This window comes from Brachyhypopomus gauderio, chromosome 1, assembly GCF_052324685.1.
Source record: "Brachyhypopomus gauderio isolate BG-103 chromosome 1, BGAUD_0.2, whole genome shotgun sequence".
NCBI classification, from domain to species: Eukaryota; Metazoa; Chordata; class Actinopteri; order Gymnotiformes; family Hypopomidae; genus Brachyhypopomus; species Brachyhypopomus gauderio.
Window position 1 is genome coordinate 12,791,699 of NC_135211.1, and position 21,257 is coordinate 12,812,955.

A 21,257-nucleotide genomic window follows, 5' to 3' on the forward strand; every position below is an offset into this window, starting at 1 on the left:
CAGGAAGGGGAGACTTATCTTGTTCACCTTGTGATCCTTTGGCAATGTCTACATATTCCCAAGGATAGTCCCTCAGAGTGGTAAACATAGGCTGTATTGTTCCAGTGTCCTTTTTTCTGTTATTTTTGTTCTGCCCTCCGCTGCTGGTATCAGTCCAGCCGTGGTAACGATAGAAGAACGATGAAGTGCTTGTAAGAGAGTCTCTTACCCTGGTCAGGGTCCTGGACTCACCCATTCATAGATAAGATAAGGGCTCTTTTCTTACGGCAAACAACCCCCCATCCTCCACCAGAGTTTCCGTTGCACTCTGGGGGCCGGCTCAAACGCTAACTCGGACGAGGCGATGGGAAGCCGTCCGCCTCTTGATCCGGGATCGGCGTGGCCGCCTGCGGTCGGAGCGGCCGCAGCACAGCGGGGTCAGTAGGAGCCAGAGGTGGAGCAGCACGCAGGCCCAGCAGGACGCCAGCTTCACGTAGAAGGTGGAGTAGCTGCCCTGGGTGAAGGTGGTCTCCAACACCGCTGTCTCATAGCTGCAGGGGGGGACGAACGGTACACGTCAACGCACAAGATGCTTATCGTGAACTTCTGGTTGTTCCCCAGTACCAAGATCACACCTGGGATCTGTATATCCAGTCCAGTTTGGGATCCATTTGTAAACAGACTGGAAAGTGAACGAGAATTTGCAATACTTCCCCTCTTTAATATGGATCCGCTTCTTTGAGATCTTTAACTCACCTGAACCAATTAGTGAGGGTCATCATGACGTAGAGGGAGGCGAGGAAGAAGACGAAATGGAAGAAGAAGTAGCTGTAGACCACGCGGTGAGTCTCATTGTGGATCACCTGCTGACAGCCTTTATTTTCTCTGTCCATTACGATCTCTTCCACCACTAAATGAGGGAAGGTCGTGTAAATATTGGCGCACTATTATTGGTGGAGGAGTTGTCAGAACTTCACTTACCCTCCTCTTCATCTGGACAGCAGAAGCAACAACTGGCTTTCTGTGAATTCAAACAGACTGAAACCGTTATGTGGCGTTGTGAGGAGCTGACATTTGTTTTGAACATGGCTTTAAAAAGGGACCATCCCTATCTGTAAAATAGACTTTTTTGTCTTTTTTTATACAATGGTACCAAAGCAGTAACTGCTACTGAAGTTTGCAGATTAAACTTGATGCAAAATCACCTGGAACTCATATCGATAAACTTTGATCATCCAAAAAGGTCCAAAGACCTCAGCCAGGTAAGATGCCTCGTTGCTGTAAAGGAACGTTACCTCGTTAACAGAAAGCACATGATGCACACGTTAGAATGATTTGCGTGGCGGGTCGTGCTCACCATGCAAACAGCACGCAGCAGTACATGATGGCGGCACCGATGACGGCCACCGCGTTCCCTTCATTCTGAAACTCGTCCCTGCCCACCTTAGGGTGACACATCGTCCTGTTGACTCCCTCGTAGTCCACTAAAACAATTACACACACACACACTTTTTCCCACTCCATCCCTAAGGCCATGCGAGCCCATGGATTCCAGGACAAATTCCTACAGTGTCGCATTAAAAGCCAACCCAGTGCTGTAGGAAAACACAGGCTAATTACAGGAGCTTTGAGCACGGCGCTTACACAAGCGAGCCAGGAATTCCTATTCAACCCGGGCCAAACACACGACACAGACCTGGGTAAAGCCAAGGGACGCTCTCCTGGTGCGCTGTGCGTGGAGTTCTAGAGATTTCCCCTAAAACCAGGTTGGAGTGTGTGCATATCATGGGTGTAGCGGGGCTCTCCGATGAAGTTACACTGCACGCACGTTTAATGGCAGATATTAAAGTGAACGAGACAGAGGCTCCATAATGAAGCTGTAGGTGGCAAGGGAAAATGGGCAAAGAGACAGTAAATAACTATGCATACTGTGTGTGTGTGTGTGTGTGTGTGTGTGTGTGTGTGTGTGTGTGTGTGTGTGTGTTAAATAGATGTTTTTCTGCATATTTCCGAAGCATGTCTTTACCCCACACTGCCTGGAGGCATCATGTTCTTGTTCTGTAGGTTAAGGTTTAAGGCTATATGGAAACACCAGCGTCCTGGACGGTCCAGTAATCTCTACTGTCACAGGTGGCAGCACCAAGATACATTTTACATCTACACTGGGTGTAACATCTTCAGAAGCTCCTGTCCTCTCTGATCCTACCCTCACCCTTTAAGTATCAGAGCCTGTCACTCTAAAATGTTCCCCCATGTACTGTATCTCTCCCTCAGACTGACTACATTCACTTATTCACCTTTATCATATGTTTAACAATAAACTCAATAAATAGCAAATAGTATTTTTACCTAAAACCAGGCTTGGATGCAAAGCCATAAAAAAAATACCGTGGTTCTCTGTTTGGAAACGTTTTCACAGGCTGTGATTACCTCTATCTTTACACCCCGTTAAAATGTGCTCCACCTCCCTCAGAGGTAAGAACTGGACCAGAGTCACCATCTTTGTGTGATTTCACTAGCTCGGCTATTTAAAGGCTTGATGTGCAGAACCCCAACCCTACACCCATCACAGATGCTCCTGACTACACCTAACCCAGAGTGTTGACTCTGTCCCTTTGTCCTGTCGGTAAACCCCCCATGTTGCCTGTGATGGACGGCTCAACAGAGCCCAGGTGGAAAGAACCTGTGATATGTGTGTGTAATGTAACACAGCCAGTATGCATTAGTGTGTTGCTGGAATGTCACTCGGTACATTACAAGAACAACATGCGAGTTCACTCCAAGACCAAGAGCGTTCAGGGGAAGATGGGGAGGAGTTTCAGATTTAACGTTTGAGTATTCGACTCCCTGGCTGACCGTTACGTTGCAGTGTCACACTGTGCAGGGCGGGGTCGTACCTCGCTCGGGCGGGCGGCTGGACAGGGCGGAGAAGGTCAGGTACATGACGTAGCAGCTGATGATGGAGGCCTGTAGCAGACCTGAGCGTGGCTGCTCTGAACACAGAGAGCAGGACAGAGAGACTCGATCAGGGGTCGCCGTATCGGAGGAACCACAACACACTTCGCCACTTCTCACTCAGCCGGGCACGTGTATTCTAAACAGTGGTGGTTGCTCTTTTTTTTACGCTTTTTTACATTTTAGGTCGACTGGAGAATGAGTATGACTGCTGGCACTGACTTTCCTGGACACAGGGTGCCATGGCGATGATGGACATGGCGGCACACAGGCCCAGGTTGGTCCACAGCAGCGCCTTGTTGAGCCGGCATGCGGCCGGATGCGTGTAGTACTTGTACATGAAGGTGAACGTCGTCGCGGCAATGGCGTAGAAGAAGAGGGTGGCACACATGACCGCGGCGTACCACTTCCTGTTCTCGGCCGCGCCGGTTAGCCTGAAGCAGAGGGGTGGGGTGTTCGTTTGTGTGTGTGTGTGAGTCTTTCTCTATGCGAACAGGCTGATATAACATAACCGGACTGTGACAACTCAAAGCTGCGCTTTGACCAGACGCACCAGAGCTGCACTGCTAGATTACGGTGGAGATTCAAGTCTGTGTAGTGCAAAAACGTACAGGAGGCACGTTGCCTGTGTGAACCTGCTACCCTCTCACTGCCTCATTCACTCCCTTACTCTCTCACTAGTTCCCTCACTCACCTGCTGGGTAACTCACTCTCTCACTAATTCCCTCACTCACTACATCACTCTCTCCCTCATTCCCTCCCTCACACTCTCAGTCCCTCACTAGTTCCCCCACTCACTACATCTCTCTCTCTAGTCCACAAACTCACTCACCAGTTCTTATTCCAAGTATGAGCAAACGCAGTGATGAGGATCAGCTGAATGAGGATGAAGGCAAAACCTCCCACAACTCCGACGTAGTGCCAGGCTGCAGTGAGAGAGGAGGAGGGCGAGAGGAACAACAGAACAGGAAGGGAAAAAAAGAAACAAATAATCCATCACTGTATATGACAAACGAACACGACCAAATGCTGTAATGCACCCTTGAACTTAGAGCTTCTACGTGAACGAGATTTATGGCCTCCACACAACCACGTGTTGATTTGTAAGGCGTTGACAATAATCCTCACGTTGCAATTTTGCCTGTAAAAATGCATCATTGTGCCTACAGTGCCATCTAGTGGAATTTAATGAGAAGTGTTTATATAGATTGTGACTGATATTGTACGTGTACCAGAGACTATTGTTAATCAGATTCATCAGTACTAACAAAATACTAATTACAAATGTTTGTAAAAATAAAATAAAATAACCCAATTGCCCTCCAGCAGGATTTTGACATTTGCACATACAGACTCACTTGGCGAGTGAGATCTGACACACCAACTCACCATGCAGGAAAGAATCGGTGGGGATGAAAAACGCAGCAGCAACCATGCCGACTAAAGTGACGAACTTCCAGAACCAAAACCTGACACAGAAGGCACAGAAGCAAGCGTTAGAGCCTAGGTCTGTGGGTGCATTTACTACTTGTGCGGTTAGAAGTATGCGTGTAAGTCTCTAAACACCCTGCAGATGGGTAGAGCTTATGTAAAGTCTATTTCAGAGCCAGGGTTGAGCTGTGTGGCTGGACGTCTCACCCTGTCATGCCCTGCTTCAGTCTCTCTGACCCCTGACCTCTTGTAAGCGCTTTAGAGATGAGCTTATAAGAGCCTAATCCCTGTAACTCAGTTCTCCAGTTCGGGCAGATCCGTGGTCAGATGCTGATGCTAATGTTACTGACCCGTTGTGAACGAGAGCTCGGAAGTCCTGACTGGACTTGACGTCGATGAGGAAAAGCGCCATCATCAGGTAAAAGCAGGCCGTGCCCAAGCAGACCCTGTAAACGGCGGAGTAGCCGACCAACATCACACAGTTCCCGCCACCATGGGCCTCATCACACACCGCGTTAAAGAAAGGCACCTAAAATATATAGAACAACCCATATGTGTGAGGGGAAATCATATGAAACATGCGTGTGGGCTTCAAGAACCCTTTCTGGCTAAAGGATTAACCACACATTTATTGGATGTGACTTAATACAGTCATGGCCAAAAATGTTGGCACCCCTGAATTTTTTCCAGAAAATGAAGTATATTTCAGAAAATTATTGCAATTACACATTATTCACATGTTTATTTCATTTGTGTGTATTGGAACAACACAAAAACAGAGGATAAAAGGCAAATTTGACATAATTTCACACAAAACTCCAAAAATGGGTCAGACAAAATGATTGGCACCTTTTCAAAATTGAGGGTAAATAACTTTGTTTGAAGCATGTGATGCTCATTCAAACTCACTTGTGATAAGTAACAGGTGTGGGCAATTTAAAAATCACACCTGAAACCAGATAAAAGGAGAGAAGTTGACTCAATCTTTGCATTGTGTGTCTGTGTGTGCCAGAAACAGAAAGAGGAGAAAATAACTGTATGAGGACTTGAAAACCAAAATTGTGGAAAAATATCAACAATCTCAAGGTTATAAGTCCATCTCCAGAGATCTTGATGTTCCTTTGTCCATGGTGTGCAACATAATCAAGAAGTTTACAACCCATGGCACTGTAGCTCATCTTCCTGGACGTGGGCAGAGGAAAAAAATCGATAAAAGGTTGCAACGCAGGATAGTCTGGATGGTGGATAAGCAACATCAATCAAGTTCCAAAGAAATTCAAGCTGTCCGGCAGGCGCAGGGTGTATCAGTGTCAGCTCGAACTATCCATCGACATTTGAATGAAATTAAACGCTATGGCAGGAGACCCAGGAGGACCCCACTGCTGACACAGAGACATAAAAAAGCTAGACTGCAGTTTGCCAGAATGTATGTAAGTAAGCCAAAGTCCTTCTGGGAAAACATCTTGTGGACAGATGAGACAAAGATAGAGCTTTTTGGTAAAGCACATCATTATGCTGTTTACCTAAAACGAAATGAGGCCTACAAAGAAAAGAACACAGTACCTACAGTCAAAAATGGTGGAGGTTCAAAGATGTTTTGGGGTTGTTTTGCCGCTTCTGGAACTGGGTGCCTTGACTGTGTGCAAGGCATCATGAAATCTGAAGATTACCAAAGGATTTTTGTCACAACGTAGGGGCCAGTGTCAGAAAGCTGGGTTTGTGTCCTAGGTCATGGGTCTTCCAGCAGGACAATGACCCCAAACATACTTCAAAAAGCACCCAGAAATGGATGGAAACAAAGCTCTGGAGAGTTCTAAAGTGGCCAGCAATGAGTCCGGACCTAAATCCCATTGAACACCTGTAGAGAGATCTTAAAATAGCTGTAGGGAGAAGGCACCCTTCAAATATGAGAGACTTGGAGCAGTTTGCAAAAGAAGAGTGGTCCAAAATTCCAGTTGAGAGGTGTAAGAAGCTTGTTGATGGTTATAGCAAGCGACTGATTTCAGTTATTTTTTCCAAAGGGTGTGCAACCAAATATTAATATTTGTCCAGCCCATTTTTGGAGTTTTGTGTGAAATTATGTCAAATTTGCCTTTTTTTCATCAGTTTTTTTGTGTTCCAATACACACAAACGAGAGTTTTGTATAACAAAACATGAGTAATTGCAATAATTTTCTGGGAGAAATGCTTCATTTTCTGGAAAAAATCCAACACTTTTGGCCATGACTGTACAAGCCAATGGGTGGGGGTGGGGGTGCAGAAAGGCCAATGGAGGCAGGACACTCACATTCTCCTGCACGGTCCGTGACAGCATCAGGCATGAGACAGTGCAGGCCAGGACGTGGAACAGAGTGTACATGCCACGTGTGCTGGAGGACGATTTGATGGGCGGACAGGAGGAGCAGCACAGCGAACAAGGGGTGGGACCACAGCAACAACATACCTGGGAGAAAGACAGAGACAATGACATGTCCCTTGTTTTTACTGATTCTTTAAGTGCTCGTTGAAAAATTCCAGCTGTTCAAATTCCAGCTATGCCATGTGCTGTCTACAGCCAGCTAGTCATGCATATGGTGCCTGTTCTCGGCCATGTACTGGACCCCTGTGGGAAAGGTTTTCTGACTTTTGACCTCCAAGACTGGTGCTGGCATTGCAAGGGGAAAGACAATATGTATAACAGTACTACATTCTGTAATAAAAATGTAAAAAAATAGCATCTGTTATAGATCTGCGTTTGAGCATTTTTATGTATTTTTATGTATTTGGGAACAAAAGTTTTTCACTCAGGTCATTTGGGGATTAATCCAGGTAGGTCAGGGCACCAGAGTTTTCTATTGACCTAGAGAACTGGAAAGGGACATGCAGAGAGGTTTTTGTTTTTTTTCTTCATTCATCGTGTCAGATGAATGAATGCTCACACTCTGTCAATCTAATCTATACCTATTCTATTCCTCATTATTATTATTATTATTATTATTATTACCTTTATCAGTAACACAAACTATTTCACCAAATACAATAAGCACATCACAGACAAAAAGCAACACAGCAGCGCACAATAATTGAAAACACTGACAAACAGTTGTACGTATTTCCACCATCTGACGAAAAACTTAAAATTTAAGGAACTTGTGTCGAATACATTTTTAAAAAGTTTTTTTGTAACAAATTCCAGCCAGATGGTTCCGCCTAACTAAAATGCTTGTGCTCATAATTCAATATGCCTGGTGGGGATCCTAAGGACATACACATTATGAGACCACAGAGCATCATTTTTCATAAGTCGAATTACATAGATAAGGAGGTAATAAATAAATAAAAACTACTGAGGACAAATCTGCTCTTGGAAGAAGGACATGGTGGTGGGTGATCATCAGATAATTAGTAATACATTTTAAAGCACCATAATAAACAGTTTGTTATGTATAGGTTGTACAGTAAAAATAATACAATTTCCATAATCATAATTTCTTGTGGAAAAAAAATCCCAATAACATCCCAATTTTATCTTTTATTTACCAGTTTTGAAAATATGAGGGTTGAATGAGGCTTAAACAACCAAATTATACTAAACCCTGATATTTTTTATGTTCTCAAGGAGCACCCCTGTATGAAGGTAAATCTGTTGCAAAACTTGAGAGCGTGAAGAACATGATTTGAGAACCTATAAAACAAAATCTGTACTTGTATTTTAAATTTGAGAACTTGTAAACAAAGTTGCACTTGTATTTAAGTGCAACTTTTAGTTTACAAGTTCTCAAATTTAAAAGACAAGTGCAATGTTTTAGTTTACAATTTCTCAAATAAAAAATATAAGTGCACAAAACAAAATTTTGTTTTACAAGTTCTCAAATCGTCCTTCACAGTTTCAAAGTTTTGCAACAGATTAACCTTCATACCCCTCACTCCTCCCTCGGGTTCGTCTGTGTCTGTACGTATGTGTTTGTGTGTGTGTGTGTTCATCCGTGTCATCCGTCTCACCTGTCTCTTGTCTCGTTTGCGTTGTGTGGCACTTGTGTCTTGTTAATGTGAGTGTATTTCATGTGTGTGGATGTTGTGCTTGTCACTCTTCTTTGCTGAGTCTACACATTTACATGTGGCATAGTGTTGTGTTTGCTATAAAATGGTTTTATTATTGCTAGTAATAAAACTCTGCTTAAACACCCCCTTTGTCTCGGTACCCTGCCTCACTCGCACGTTACATATGTAAAAGACATTTTCATGCACATTGACCTTTACAGTTGTGATGAACAGAATATTTGTTGGCAGTTTCCTTGAATTTGTGCTGGACATAACCAAAATAATATTTTTTCATCTAATAATTTATGTTTAAGCAACCCCCATGCTTGATATATTGGTGATAATACAGGGATATTAGAATTTCATTGGCTAATTAATGATTCCATAACCGATGTCATGTGAATGTCATAATATTCATGACATCTACCATGGATTTAACAGCAATGCATACTATACAGTATGCAATTGATTATACATTATAATATAGTATCTTTAGCTTTGTATTAACTTGTGTATCCCAAAAGTCCTTTGGACTGTACAGCCTTTTTAGTGTGGCACCCCAACACTGACCCCATCTGTCATGGACCAAAGAATCGAGCTGAAACTCAGAGATACAATACTTTCTCAAAGTTTAACAAATAAACATAAATATATGTATGTATATGTATTTGGCAGTAGAGTCTGACATTACTGCACATTAGTTTAATTCCCATTAAACTTCACATTCATTTAAATGGGACAATATAAATGTGGTCACTGACCTCATTTAGTTAATACTGCACCAGGCAACATCACTGAGAGAAAGATCTCTGACGGAGATACTGCTTCCATAATGACTCTACAATTAAGTCATTGACATTCAAGTAATTAAACTGAAGAACACGTAGGTCCTACAAATATATTAGACATCTTTAGAAAATATGTTTTCTCATGCATTAAGCTCACCCTCCTTTTAGGTAATGGTAAAAACTGATACACTAACCAGCTCAACTAAATTTAGTCACTGTCTTGACTGGTTGCTTGCAATAGTACTGACCTGAAGCAGTCAGACTGCAACCATTCAAGACTATAATAGAAGGGTCATTCCAGGATTTTGGTACATTTCCTGTCCCACCACTTAAATTTCAAATGTACATATCCAAAATATCTAAATGACTATTTTTTTAACAATGTACTTGTTATAAGACAAACTGTAAAATTTGGTGGAAAAATAGGCTCCTTAGATATTATTCAAAAGACCGAATACCTTTGGACCACCTCAAAAAATGGCAGTTTTCTCTTGTCCCACACATTGGGTGACCAACTCCTTTGCCAAATTTAACAATTAAAATAAGCTCTAAATAAGCTCTTGTATATTGTTGAAATGCATCTCCTTTACTTATGAAAACAGCTTCTTTGGTCTACATTGTATTGCATGTCACAGTTTTTACACTATTAAGTTGTGTCCCACAACATGCGCGTAGCCCTGTTACCATAAGGAATTTTATCTGGCAGAGAAAGGGTTAAAATATTTGTGTACCGGCACAAAGGAATTTGCATCACAAGGACATTTCCTGCCCACATGGTAAGACCAATGGTAAGTGCTCTAACAATTTTCAAGGGTTTTTTTTCCAAATATGTTTGTCCAAGTTGTGTGTGTCATTCAGTGAATGCAACTCTGTTCCTCATATTGTAAAACTAATATTGAGTAGAGTCAAAATTTACTTTATATACTTATATAACCATATTTGTCCTTGATCTTGTATACATAGCTACATTTTACAGTTCCCTTAGCAAAACGTTTATTCAAGTATATTATGAGTATACTTATTTTTTACTAAAACTGAGGACTTTTTTTAAACTATATTTTTAGATCAGGGGTGGCCAACCCGTCATAGACCAAGAGCCACTTTTCTTACTGTGTTACGGCAAAGAGCCACATCGTACATGGGCGAGTGTAAATTATTAGCTGTGAAGACAGTCAAATGCGTGTTTTCCACTACACCGGTTTTAAAAGTATTAGCGGCTCGCTTATGGAGTCAAAGTAGGGTCTTTAATGGTGACGAAAAGAAAATAATAGCGCAAATATAAGATTAGCATTTTGCATTTTACGTTCCTAATTTGTTTCTGCAATACTTTCCCTCTTTTGCGTTTCTTTCTTTTCTTTGCGTTTCACATTTTATGTTGCTGCTTTTTTTGCAATACTTTCTCCCTTTTGCGTTTCTTTCTTTTGTTTGCGCGTCACTGCTTTTCTTTGCGTCTCGCATTTTACGTTCATAATTTTTTTTTTGCGCTTCTCTCTTTTCTTTGCTCCGGTTTTACCCTCTGTGTGGGGGCCGGGAAAGAGGCGTGGCCAAGAGCGAAAGGCGTGCAAATCCGATTACTGATTACTCTTTTTAAAAGTAACTTAGTTACGTTACTGATTACTTGATTGTAAAAGTAACTACATTACAAGTTACTTTAGTAGTTACATTCAGCAGCAAAATTAATCTTTCCAATACTCACTTTATTGGAAGTGCATTTTTAACAGTAACAATGTATTGAAGCAGGTTCCGTAACCGAGGTAGAAACTGCTTAATCCAAAAATCCCGAGGAGGGAAACTTTATTGATAACGCAACCCTGGTGCGAGCAGGCTCCGCCCCCCAGTGTCACTTAAAGGTCTAAGACACCTTGAGTGGCCAAGTGTCCGTTAGGGAATTCACCGTGAGGAGTAGTAGTCGCTACAGTATCTTCTGACATTACGTTTGTGTAGATGCGCGGTATTATTTGTAAATTTATTTGTAAACGTAATACAAGCAAACTGTTCAGTCAGACAGCTACTTGTTGTGAAACTAAATACCATTACAATTTCAAGCATTTTAAAGTAGGCTACGTTAGTCAAAATTCCAGCACTTTTCAAACGTGGAACACAAAGCAACATTAAAATTTGTCTGGTAAATGTTCCTTCCCCTGTTTTTGAGGGGTGTTTCTTTAAACTACCACATATCCTTACGGGAGGACACTGCAAAAAATGACTTGTAAAACGTGCTCGCCCTCTCACAGGGTCGCGCGCAGCGTGCGGAGTCGAGTGCTAGGGTCCAGTGTTGCCAGGTTCGCGGTTTTCACGCCAAATTGGGCTTGTTTGAAACTCCTTCCGCGGGTAAAAATTCTGGGGTCGCGGGGTGCGGTTTTTTGGGCTACTTTTGAGTTGGGCCACTGCGGGAGTTACAAGTCAACACTAAGAATCGATGGCGATATAATACTTAATTTGTCTCTGCTTCCCCAGTCGACAATTTACATCCCCCTTCCACTCAACAACTTACACTCGCCACCCCCCCCCCCCCTCCGCTCAACAACTTACACTCGCCACCCCCCCCCCCCCCGCTCAACAACTTTGGCCTTTGGGCTAGTTTTGGCTTCTGAGGGGCGGATTTTATACTGACTTTGGGCTGGATATTTTTGTAGGACCTGGCAACACTGCTAGGGTCAGACCCAAAAGTAGAACTGAGCCAAGAAGAAAGCAAATATATATATTTTTTTACTAGGGAAAATAAAAATAGTAACGCTCAGTTACTTGGATAAGTAACTTTAATCTGATTACTGGACTGGAAATAGTAGCGCGTTATATTACTCGTTACCGAAAAAAGTGGTAAGATTGGAGTAACGCGTTACAAAGTAATTAATAAAATGAACTTTTAAGTATACTACTTTTTGCTAAGGGTTAGCATCTGTTCCTGGGGTACAACTTAGCCTAAATTTGCAACCCTGTTAGTCGCAACTCTGTTACTGCATACCAACTTACATCTAATTAAAAAAATGCATCTGAGCTTGACGAATCAAACTTTTTGATAGTCTATAACCTGTAGCTAATAAATATATGACTAAAAATGATCAAATTGAAGATCAAATTTTCATAAGTGACCACCCCTGAAATGTACCAAAATCCTGGAATGTCTCATAAACTCCATTAATAGTTCACAACGTGAGAGATACCATCAAACAACATTAAATTATGAGATGGTAATCACTATTATTATCATGGTTGTAGAAGTAGTAGTATTGGCTATTACCAAATATTATTAATACTGGTACGTAAAATGTTGCAACAAGCTCAAAAGCAAGTAGCAATGCCTTAAACAGAGATGTTTTCTGGTCTATTTTTCTGGTTATTTAATATCTGAATTTTCTGAATATCTGAAAAAAAATCTGTTTTTCATGTTCCTCCAGCAACATAAGTTTCAGTCCAACTTTGGAGGAGACACTGCTCTGCTCACACCATCCAACCTAACAAATGTGTGAGATGTATGAGCAGGAATCATAGGGGGGGGAACATCCCCCACCTCCCCAAACTACGACTGTGAGTTCCTCTGATATGAGAAGAGCATTTGAAGCCATTGAAACATAGCTTGGCCATAAATCAATATAAACCAAGAAAAAAGATTTCATTAAATGTAGAACAGCATAATGGACTAAATACCATAATAATATACATTGCAATATATTAAAAACACAATGGCAAAACTTTGATGAGAAAGATTAATAACTGGCTTGGGTTATTTGTACCAAAATAGTCGGTAATACTTTCAATGCATTTGCATGTAAACAAAATGGATCATTTATATGGAACAAAAAGTTTAAAATGATTGCTCCAAACTTCTCTGAATACACCTCTTGAATTATCAGCTAGATGTAGCTAGGTTCAAATTAGCCACTAGCCACTATATCTTCCAGCAGGTCTCCCTCACCTGGTAGGCCATCATATTGAAGAAGTGGTTGTAAACTCCACTGTGGCGGACTGCCTTAGCAGTCAACATGGCCACTTACTGGGTCCGACGTCATAACATCAGCATCTTCATTGACCCAGCATGTTATCCAGTCTACCAAAACTTCTCTGAGAAGAAGCCAAAAGATCCAGAAGCACCGCCCACCCCCCAAAAGATGTTGCAAGCAGGCGTTAAGATCGGTTTGTTAAGTCCTGGTGGGGATCTAAAATTTTCCTTGGGTTTCATTTGATGTCCAACATCCATCTCTCGCTGGGCACACGCTCATCATTCCATAGGCGAGTTCCAAAAAACAAAACGGCAACAACAAATACGAATGACCTTCCTGTGTGCTGTGACCTGGCTGGCGGCAGTGAGCTGTGCCAGCAGAATGTGTGTGCAAGGCTGGACTTACACTGGCCCTCCCTCCTGTTTCCTCTCCTCACCCAGGGAGATTAGGCAGCCAGGGTGCGGGGAGGAGGGAGAGGCTCTGTGCTTTAGCCCATCTGCCCCACCCTCTGCACCAGCTAGAACCACAGTAGAGGGATTCTGTTCAGTTCCAGGGCGAATGATGTAAGAACTTGGGATACTGTGTTTCTGTTCTTAGGAATATATGAATTTTATTCCCATTTTGTTAATTAATTGACACTTAAGGGTCACATCTCCTGTGTGAAATGAGTCAGAGGCCACATCCATAATCCGATCATTATACCTTGACCCAGAAATAAGAGTCACACAGAGAGAGATGGAATTCGGAGTGGGAACATAGAGAGAAGCAGTCAGTCACCCAATGCTCTGCATTCCACCATATACAAAAATGACAAATTTTTATCTACCGTACTTTAATTTCTATCTATCCCTATAAGGGATATTGCAATGGCCAACTCTAACTAAGAAACATACATTTATTTGTAGATTTAATTGGTAAACCACTGTTTGTTACTGCAGGGTTATTCTTAAATCTGATATGAAAGTGACAAAATATTTCTGATTGTGCATAGTTTCTGTTTATCGGTTGCAATAATCTACCACTGAATTAATGTTTGCATGGCTAGTAAGCCATGTGTCCCAAATATTGATTAGCACATTAGTGTCTCGGTAGTATCTATTTCAAGAGATTTTCATTATGTTACACTGCAATCTTCTATTTTGAAATAAAATATGAGCCAAACCAATCGGTTTCATGTATGATTTAAGGCATGTCCAATTAATTATATTCAAGACGTAAAATGAATTCAAAAAAACGTATCAGGCCTGAAAATCTGTGCAAGGTTACATCCCCTACATAACATCATCCATTTGGTCTGATGGAGCTGTTATGACTCATGAAAGCATCAAAATTTCTTTCAAAGAAAGAACTTACGGATTATGATTCAGAAACAGTTCTTGTTTTACATTTTTTATATGGAAGACAAGCATGTCTATGATACCAAATAAAGAGTGAATGATCCCTACAGTATTTGGAATATAACATATTATAACATACACTCATCACTCTTAGAGCAGTCTTCACATGTGTTGCTCTCAAATTCCTGTTTAAAGTCTGTAATCCTCAGTCGGATAAATCACATGGACATGAACTAAACCAATTAGGGGTTGATGGGTTGTACACAAAACAAGTTTTCGCTGTCCGTCTTGTACAGTTGAAGATGGCATGGCTTTCTCTGCTGATAATTGGGAGAGAGAGACTCTAGCTTCACTGTTCAGAAAGAAGTGTGAACACTTATATAAAGATACAAGGCAGGTCACCTGACTCCCACCAGAAACATGTAATCTATAGTTTAATGGACTTTATAGGAACTGATAGGGTAAAACGTATCTGCAGAAAAGGGCCATTTCTGAATGACCTGATTCAGGCAGACGTTTCACTGCTGTTATTGTAGGGACTCTTGCTGGCTTACAGCAAGCTGTGTTAGCAATATACTGCAACCTTCAAAAGTAGTAAATGAAGAAAACTGCAGCAGCAACAATACATTGTGCAAATACATTTATTTAAGGAATGAGACTTATTTTCTATAGGCCTATTCCTTGAATACGGTGGTGGTCTCTGTGTCAAGAGCAAAGTTATTTGTCAGGTGCTTTCAACAACAAAAACTTCAAAGACAACTGAGTAAGCTAAAATGGATCCTAATGAAATATGACTTACAAAGATATGGCACAAAAAAACTCCAAATACAAATGTCTAATTTTAACAGTAGCTATATAGCATTTCCAAAGTTGGCACTTTGATAACTTACCTGAGGCCAGAAGCAACGACACCACATCACTCTGAGTTGTCAGGCAAAAAATTCCAAGTTGTCAGGTTTTTGAAGAGTCAGTCATACAGCAGGATAAAGAGGTTGGTGATGATAATGGTGTAAGAGCACATATTAAGGTCCAGAATCACTTGCCATGCAGGATTTGCAACCGCACACAGCCAGACTAAGCACTTATGTGACTGGACAGTAGGTGCTGTCTTGTGGGTTGGAAAGGTTTCCTTTTTGTTAAGCTGATTAGGCTGAAGAAGGTGGGGAAACTGGCACAAACTTTAAGAGGCAAATAGGAATTGCCTATAGGAATTTAGTGAATATAGGAATATAGTGAAATTAAGGGGGTAACGTTCTGGAAGCCACTGAATTTTCAAATCAGGTTACATTTCTAGAAACATGTGGTTAATGAGATACTGGTTATTAGACGCTTTATTATACCAGGATACTGTACACTACTTCAAACGACAAAACAGGGCGCTCTTTCCCTCTACACTGTGTGATGTCACTTCCTCCGGTGTGTTACCCTGATTCCTTCTCGGGTTGCTTCACTGCTCCTTTTTGTTCCCGGTCTAAATCGAAGCAAACATGGCCGCAGAGGGAGACGTAGATTTGGACCTAGAAGCTGAAGAGAATTGTACCGGAAAGCCGACTGAAAAACCACGTAAACATGACAGTGGGGCTGCCGATTTAGAAAAAGTTACTGATTATGCAGAGGAGAAAGAAATATCAAGTTCTGACTTGGAAACGGTGAGTTGTATTTCCGTATAGGCTAGGTGGCTAGCTAACCAACATCGCTAGACTACTGTTAGCTGGCTAACCATGTGCGTTGAAAGTGTATAGCAGGGCCATAGTGTTTGTGATGATTGTTCTAACTTAGTCTTTAATTTAGTCTATTAGTGGAATAATGCGAGTTAAGAGTAAGTTAGCACTGGTCCTTATCGCTGAAATGACTGTAGTGGGTTAGGTTAGCAGGTTTGGTCGCATGGATGCTGGGAAGCGAATAGTGGTGGTTAGCCTTGAATGGTACAAGAACAGTGTCCCGTTAAGACATCGCGGGGTTTCTGATTAGTTAAGTTTTTCTTTGCTTTTGAAGGCTATGTCCGTGATTGGAGACAGGAGATCCAGAGAACAGAAAGCAAAACAGGAAAGGTGAGAGGACAAAAAAGATAATAGCAATCTCTTGGGAATGTAACTTTGTGATGTAACTAATTTTATCCATGTCTACCTTCTCTGCAGGGAAAAAGAATTGGCCAAAGTTACAATTAGAAAAGAGGACGTTGAGCTCATTGTAAGTATACTGCATTAATGTGTACAAAATGAATACATAAAATGAAAAGACTGTTCTGATGGTCCTGTTTATCCAATAGATGGCAGAGATGGAGATTCCAAGAGGTGTGGCGGAGCGGAGTTTGAGAGAACACATGGGCAGTGTTGTGGAGGCACTCATTGCACTGACCAACTGAACTGTCGCTACTCAACTCTGACCAGTAGCATGGACACCCTGGACTGCCCTTTTCTGGAGTTTTAATGCCATTCCACACTTAAATGGATTTATCATCTGTAATAAAATGGATCTTGCCTATTCACCAGTGCACTTCAGTCATCTCCCTCTCAGCTTTCGTAAAGCTTCTTTTTGTATAAATTCAATTTGATAAAGGACACCAGGAATGTCTTGGACTTTATTTCTATCCATCACAGTTATGCATTAGCAGTAACAATAGTAAGATTTTTACAAGGTCTAAGCAGAAAGATTCTGTAGAAATCCCAGATTTACAAAATTAAAATGCAGTTAACCAAGATTTATCGTCATTACAACTGGGTATTTCCATTTTCGGTGTTGCATACAAAACAGACAATTTCAGAGACTGCTTAGGATTCAAGGGTGCTGATGAATGTAAAACAGTTCTTTATAACTTTCATGGCTATCCAAAAAGCCGCTCATGTCTTCCTCTTTTGCACTGAGGGGCGGTCAAACACATCTCTGACTCCTCCTGCCTTCTGTTTGAAGAACTTGCTGTTCTGTGCTGTCTCCTGTGCCCATGCGGAGTCGAATGAGGTGGTGTCCTGGTCCACCAGATGTGTATACTTGGTGCGTCCTGAACGGCCAAAGTTCTTGACCTGAAATAATGCAGATAACATTTTTCTTCCACTCCTACAACTGCATTGAGAACTACGCTCGGCTACAGATACCCTCACACCATTCCAATTCATACAGCTATCAACAGCGCCAAGCTCTATTAGGACTAAACACAGTCTGGCACAGTTGAACTTGGTTATGTCACAGATGTATTCATTTTGGTTTTACAGGGTGCTGAAAAAATGATAAATACTCTCATTTTAACATTGCCAAGCGAATGTTTTCTTAATGGAAAACCATCAGATCCAGAATTCTGAGCAACAGAAGCTTATGATGTCACTAAAATCAAAACCCAACCAACCTGCATGACTTTGGGCAGAATTGTTTTGTTGAAGTGGTCCTCAAGGGTTGGTGCACTGAAGTCCCTCTTGAACACATCCTGTTCTTCATCCTAGGATAAAAACGGTCCGAAAATGTTTAACAAATAAGTGAGCCGGCCGTATAAGGACATGTTGCCCTAACTAAACTTTCTTTAGTTTCACTCACCATGAAGAAAGCTCCTCTGTGGTAGTATTTCTGCAGGAACTTGTATTTGCCTTTCGTTGCTTTGTTGGTAACAACTCTTCCGTTGTTACGAAGTTCAGCTCTGCGCTCCTCCTCCGTGAGATTGTGGAATCTGTCAATCTCCGATTTCTCCTTCTCTATCCTAGAGATCACAAGTGACATTCGGTGACACGAGCTAGTGAGATTTGCAGGAATATGCACAACAGGCTCAAGTACTGCTTTGGGTAAAGTAAACCCCGTGTGTTTATCATGAGCACGGTGGAGAAGCACTTACGCCTCACGAGCCTCTCTGTCCCTCTTGATTCGCTTCAGCTCTCGGACCTTCCAGGCCTCGTACTCCTCTTCCTCGTTTTCGCCGTCCGTGTCCAGGGCCTCCAGGGCGGCCAGAGTGCGTCTGTTCTCCTCAAACTCCTTCTTGGCCTCCTCCTCAACGATCTTCAGGGTGTAGCGGCGCCTCTCCTCCGCCTGCTTCTTCACCTCCACTTCCACCTCCTTCTGTCTCTGCTCCTCAGCCTCTCGTTCAGCCACCGTCACCCTGTCCTTCCTAACAGGCAAATGAAGCCAAAAGTCAGAAACACATTTCCAGAGAGCTCGAATGACAATGTGCTCCTTGCTCTACCATTCAAAGATGATCTTTCTGGCATGATACTTTTGGGGAGACCTTGCTCCGATTCCCTTTATAGAGAGATCAAGTCATAGCGTTTTCCCCTCCAAAACACATGATTGAATTGTAGGTTAAGAACGCTTAAGAACTCCTGAATGAATGTTAGTGTTCAAGACCTTGGGGACACATTGTATTAAAATGTTTGTATGATTGTTATATTACATAAATTGTTATATTAAACATTCAGTACATTTTTATTAGTGCTGTCAATTCCAGGTGCCGCGATTAAAAGTCCTCACCAGGATTTTGCTCAAGCTTGCTAGATTTTCTAATTAGCAATCCAGGTAAAATTAGTGGAATCAACACAATCCAGGAAACCTGAGCAAAATCCTGGTGAGGACTTTTAATCGCGGCACCTGGAATTGACAGCACTAATTTTTATACAAAAACAAAGATAAATGTGATAAATCATCGCTCAAGAAACAACCAAATTGGCTCTGAGCTAAGAATGGTCTGTAATACCCATAATATTCCAATAAGCAGCCTGCTAGGTTACTTAGAGCAGTATATATTGGCACAAAACCTCATTGACAGATGCTGAGGTTTTTATCAAGATAAAAATAAATCTATTGGCAGATGCAAACGTATACCTCTGTGGACAGAGGAAAATTGCAAGGGCTTCACTGCAAAATTATTCAGCCTTGCACTGACTGTTTTTTTTAGTTAATGTAATTACTGCCTAATATAATGCTCAATCTAATACGATTGGAATTAAATCCTGTTGGAAATCAACATTAGAACCCTCCATTTTGCATTACAAAATGAGAATTCCAGCAAAATAAACTGGACCTTTACTGCATTTTGGAACAGTATTCATTAAACATACTATGCAAATGTACAATGTGTGCTGTAAAATTAACCCAATAATAAATAAAGCTTAAGCCTTTGGTTTCCTGGGATACTAACACATTTCTCACATGTAAAATATGCATTCTTAACAGAACTATGTGTTCTTAAAAACATGACCATCGAAATCCACCTCTACAGTCAACTAACACACGGGTCACTCACTTGCGGATGAAGACGGGCTTTAATCGCGGCTCGGCCTCATCCTCACTGTCCGTGTATTCCTCATATTCTGACTCTGACTCCGACTCCTCTCCAGACTTCCCCTCTTCCTCCACCTCCATGATCTCCATATCCTCGATCTTCCTCTCCTGGGCTCGCTGACGCATCATTGCTCGTCGTCTCTCAATTTCCTGCAGAGAAGGTTAACACCACCCATGTCTTAAGGGGCAATTTCTTTCTTTCATTCTCTACTTTCCTCCCCCCCCTTCATCTTCATCCTTCTCTTTCCATTAACCAGCATTCATCCGCATTTGACAACAATTCACTCCACGTCATTTTTTCCATCAGTGGTTCTTTGGTTCAGATGTATAGGAGGAAAACATCAAAACATCTTGAATATACATTCCAGTCTGAATACTGATTCTATTCAAAACACTCACCTCATCATCCACCTCCTCCTCCTCTTCCTCATCTTCACTGCTCTCCTCTCGCTCAGGGTGCCAAGTTCCTTCGTCTGAATCCTCACTGCTCTCAGGAATCAGCTCTGGTTCAGCTATTTGTCTGTGTCGTGCCAATCTAATAGGGAAAGAAAAATGTGTCTCTTATATTCCACCAATGCGCAACTGAATATGATTAAAAACTCCCTAAGAAAAGAAAAAACAGAAAACACACTTTTCTTCAACATCTTCCGTCATACGGTTCAGAAGACGGCGAAGACGAGGATCTGAAACGTCCTCCTCTTCCATTTCAATCTCAGGTTCGGCCTCTTTGCCTTTTTTAACAAACTGGAAATCCTCTTCCTCCTCATCCGAGGACTCCATGGGAGCATAATCTGGGCGTTTTCCTGACACATATCGCTTCACCTTCACCTTTTCCATAGAAATTTCACCTATAAGAATAAAGAGATAAAAAGCTTATACAAAACTCTCAAGGTACACCAACCCTCTTAAAGTTCAGTCAGTGAAAACCTACCTATACATAATGTATGGTTAATTACAATCGACTTCTAGTTTTTGTGTCTTTTTGGTGTTGTAATATTCCACAATGGAGGAATAAAACAATGTTTCCGCAGGTTTTATTTCTAGAACGAGTATGTAAGTGGAATGTGAATGTGCAGGCAGAATTAGCTGCAAATGAAATACATAATAATTAGGCCTACTGGACACTACTATTTTGTCCAGATCAACTCGTTTCTCCACCAATAAGTGTATACATTCAAGACGTTTCTAACAAAATGGATACTAATCTGATATCATTAAGGTAAACAGTATAGTTAGCTAGAAAGGTAATGTAGCAGCTACTTCACTTTAGCTTCGCAACTAGCTACCTCTGCTAATTTTAGCTAGCTAGTCAATTAAGCGTTACCTTTTTCATTTCGAATGGGCACAGCTCCTGCCGTGGATTGAATAGGCGGCTGCTTGACGTTTAGAGCGTTTTGTCCCGACATGTTGGGCTTTTAAAACAGGCCCGAAAGCGACTAAACGACGTGCGTTAACCAGATTCTCGTGGATGTTTGTTGTTTAGCCAGCGACCGTATTTAGAACAAGACCGGAAATGTCAGCAACGTACACGGACCTGAACCTACCAACGT

General features: G+C 41.7%; 3 protein-coding genes across 4 annotated transcripts; 1 reads left to right on the forward strand and 2 right to left on the reverse strand.

The window, feature by feature from the left end:
* Positions 1-5: 5 nt before the first annotated feature.
* serinc4 (serine incorporator 4) lies at positions 6-15,904 on the reverse strand. 2 transcript variants are annotated; one of them, XM_076997482.1, is made up of 12 exons: positions 15,342-15,904; positions 6,653-6,808; positions 4,716-4,894; positions 4,324-4,403; positions 3,767-3,860; positions 3,157-3,368; positions 2,877-2,972; positions 1,337-1,463; positions 1,185-1,257; positions 961-1,000; positions 736-889; positions 6-530 (listed from the first exon to the last, which is right to left on the reverse strand). In XM_076997482.1, exons 1-12 carry the CDS (start codon positions 15,366-15,368, stop codon positions 320-322), a joined length of 1,449 nt encoding a protein of 482 aa, XP_076853597.1. In that variant the 5' UTR covers positions 15,369-15,904; the 3' UTR covers positions 6-319. The 2 variants fall into 2 exon arrangements, with proteins under 2 accessions (XP_076853597.1, XP_076853590.1); XM_076997475.1 differs by lacking the exon at positions 15,342-15,904 and adding an exon at positions 13,090-13,509.
* Positions 15,877-16,947, forward strand: hypk (huntingtin interacting protein K). Its single transcript, XM_076997507.1, has 4 exons — positions 15,877-16,100; positions 16,447-16,502; positions 16,590-16,641; positions 16,721-16,947. The coding sequence occupies exons 1-4, from the start codon at positions 15,939-15,941 to the stop codon at positions 16,814-16,816; spliced, it is 366 nt and encodes a 121-aa protein (XP_076853622.1). The 5' UTR covers positions 15,877-15,938; the 3' UTR covers positions 16,817-16,947.
* Positions 16,948-17,014: 67 nt separating this feature from the next.
* mfap1 (microfibril associated protein 1) lies at positions 17,015-21,239 on the reverse strand. Its single transcript, XM_076997492.1, has 8 exons — positions 21,032-21,239; positions 20,339-20,555; positions 20,107-20,242; positions 19,670-19,857; positions 18,269-18,538; positions 17,977-18,136; positions 17,792-17,881; positions 17,015-17,471 (listed from the first exon to the last, which is right to left on the reverse strand). The coding sequence occupies exons 1-8, from the start codon at positions 21,111-21,113 to the stop codon at positions 17,292-17,294; spliced, it is 1,323 nt and encodes a 440-aa protein (XP_076853607.1). The 5' UTR covers positions 21,114-21,239; the 3' UTR covers positions 17,015-17,291.
* Positions 21,240-21,257: the final 18 nt, after the last annotated feature.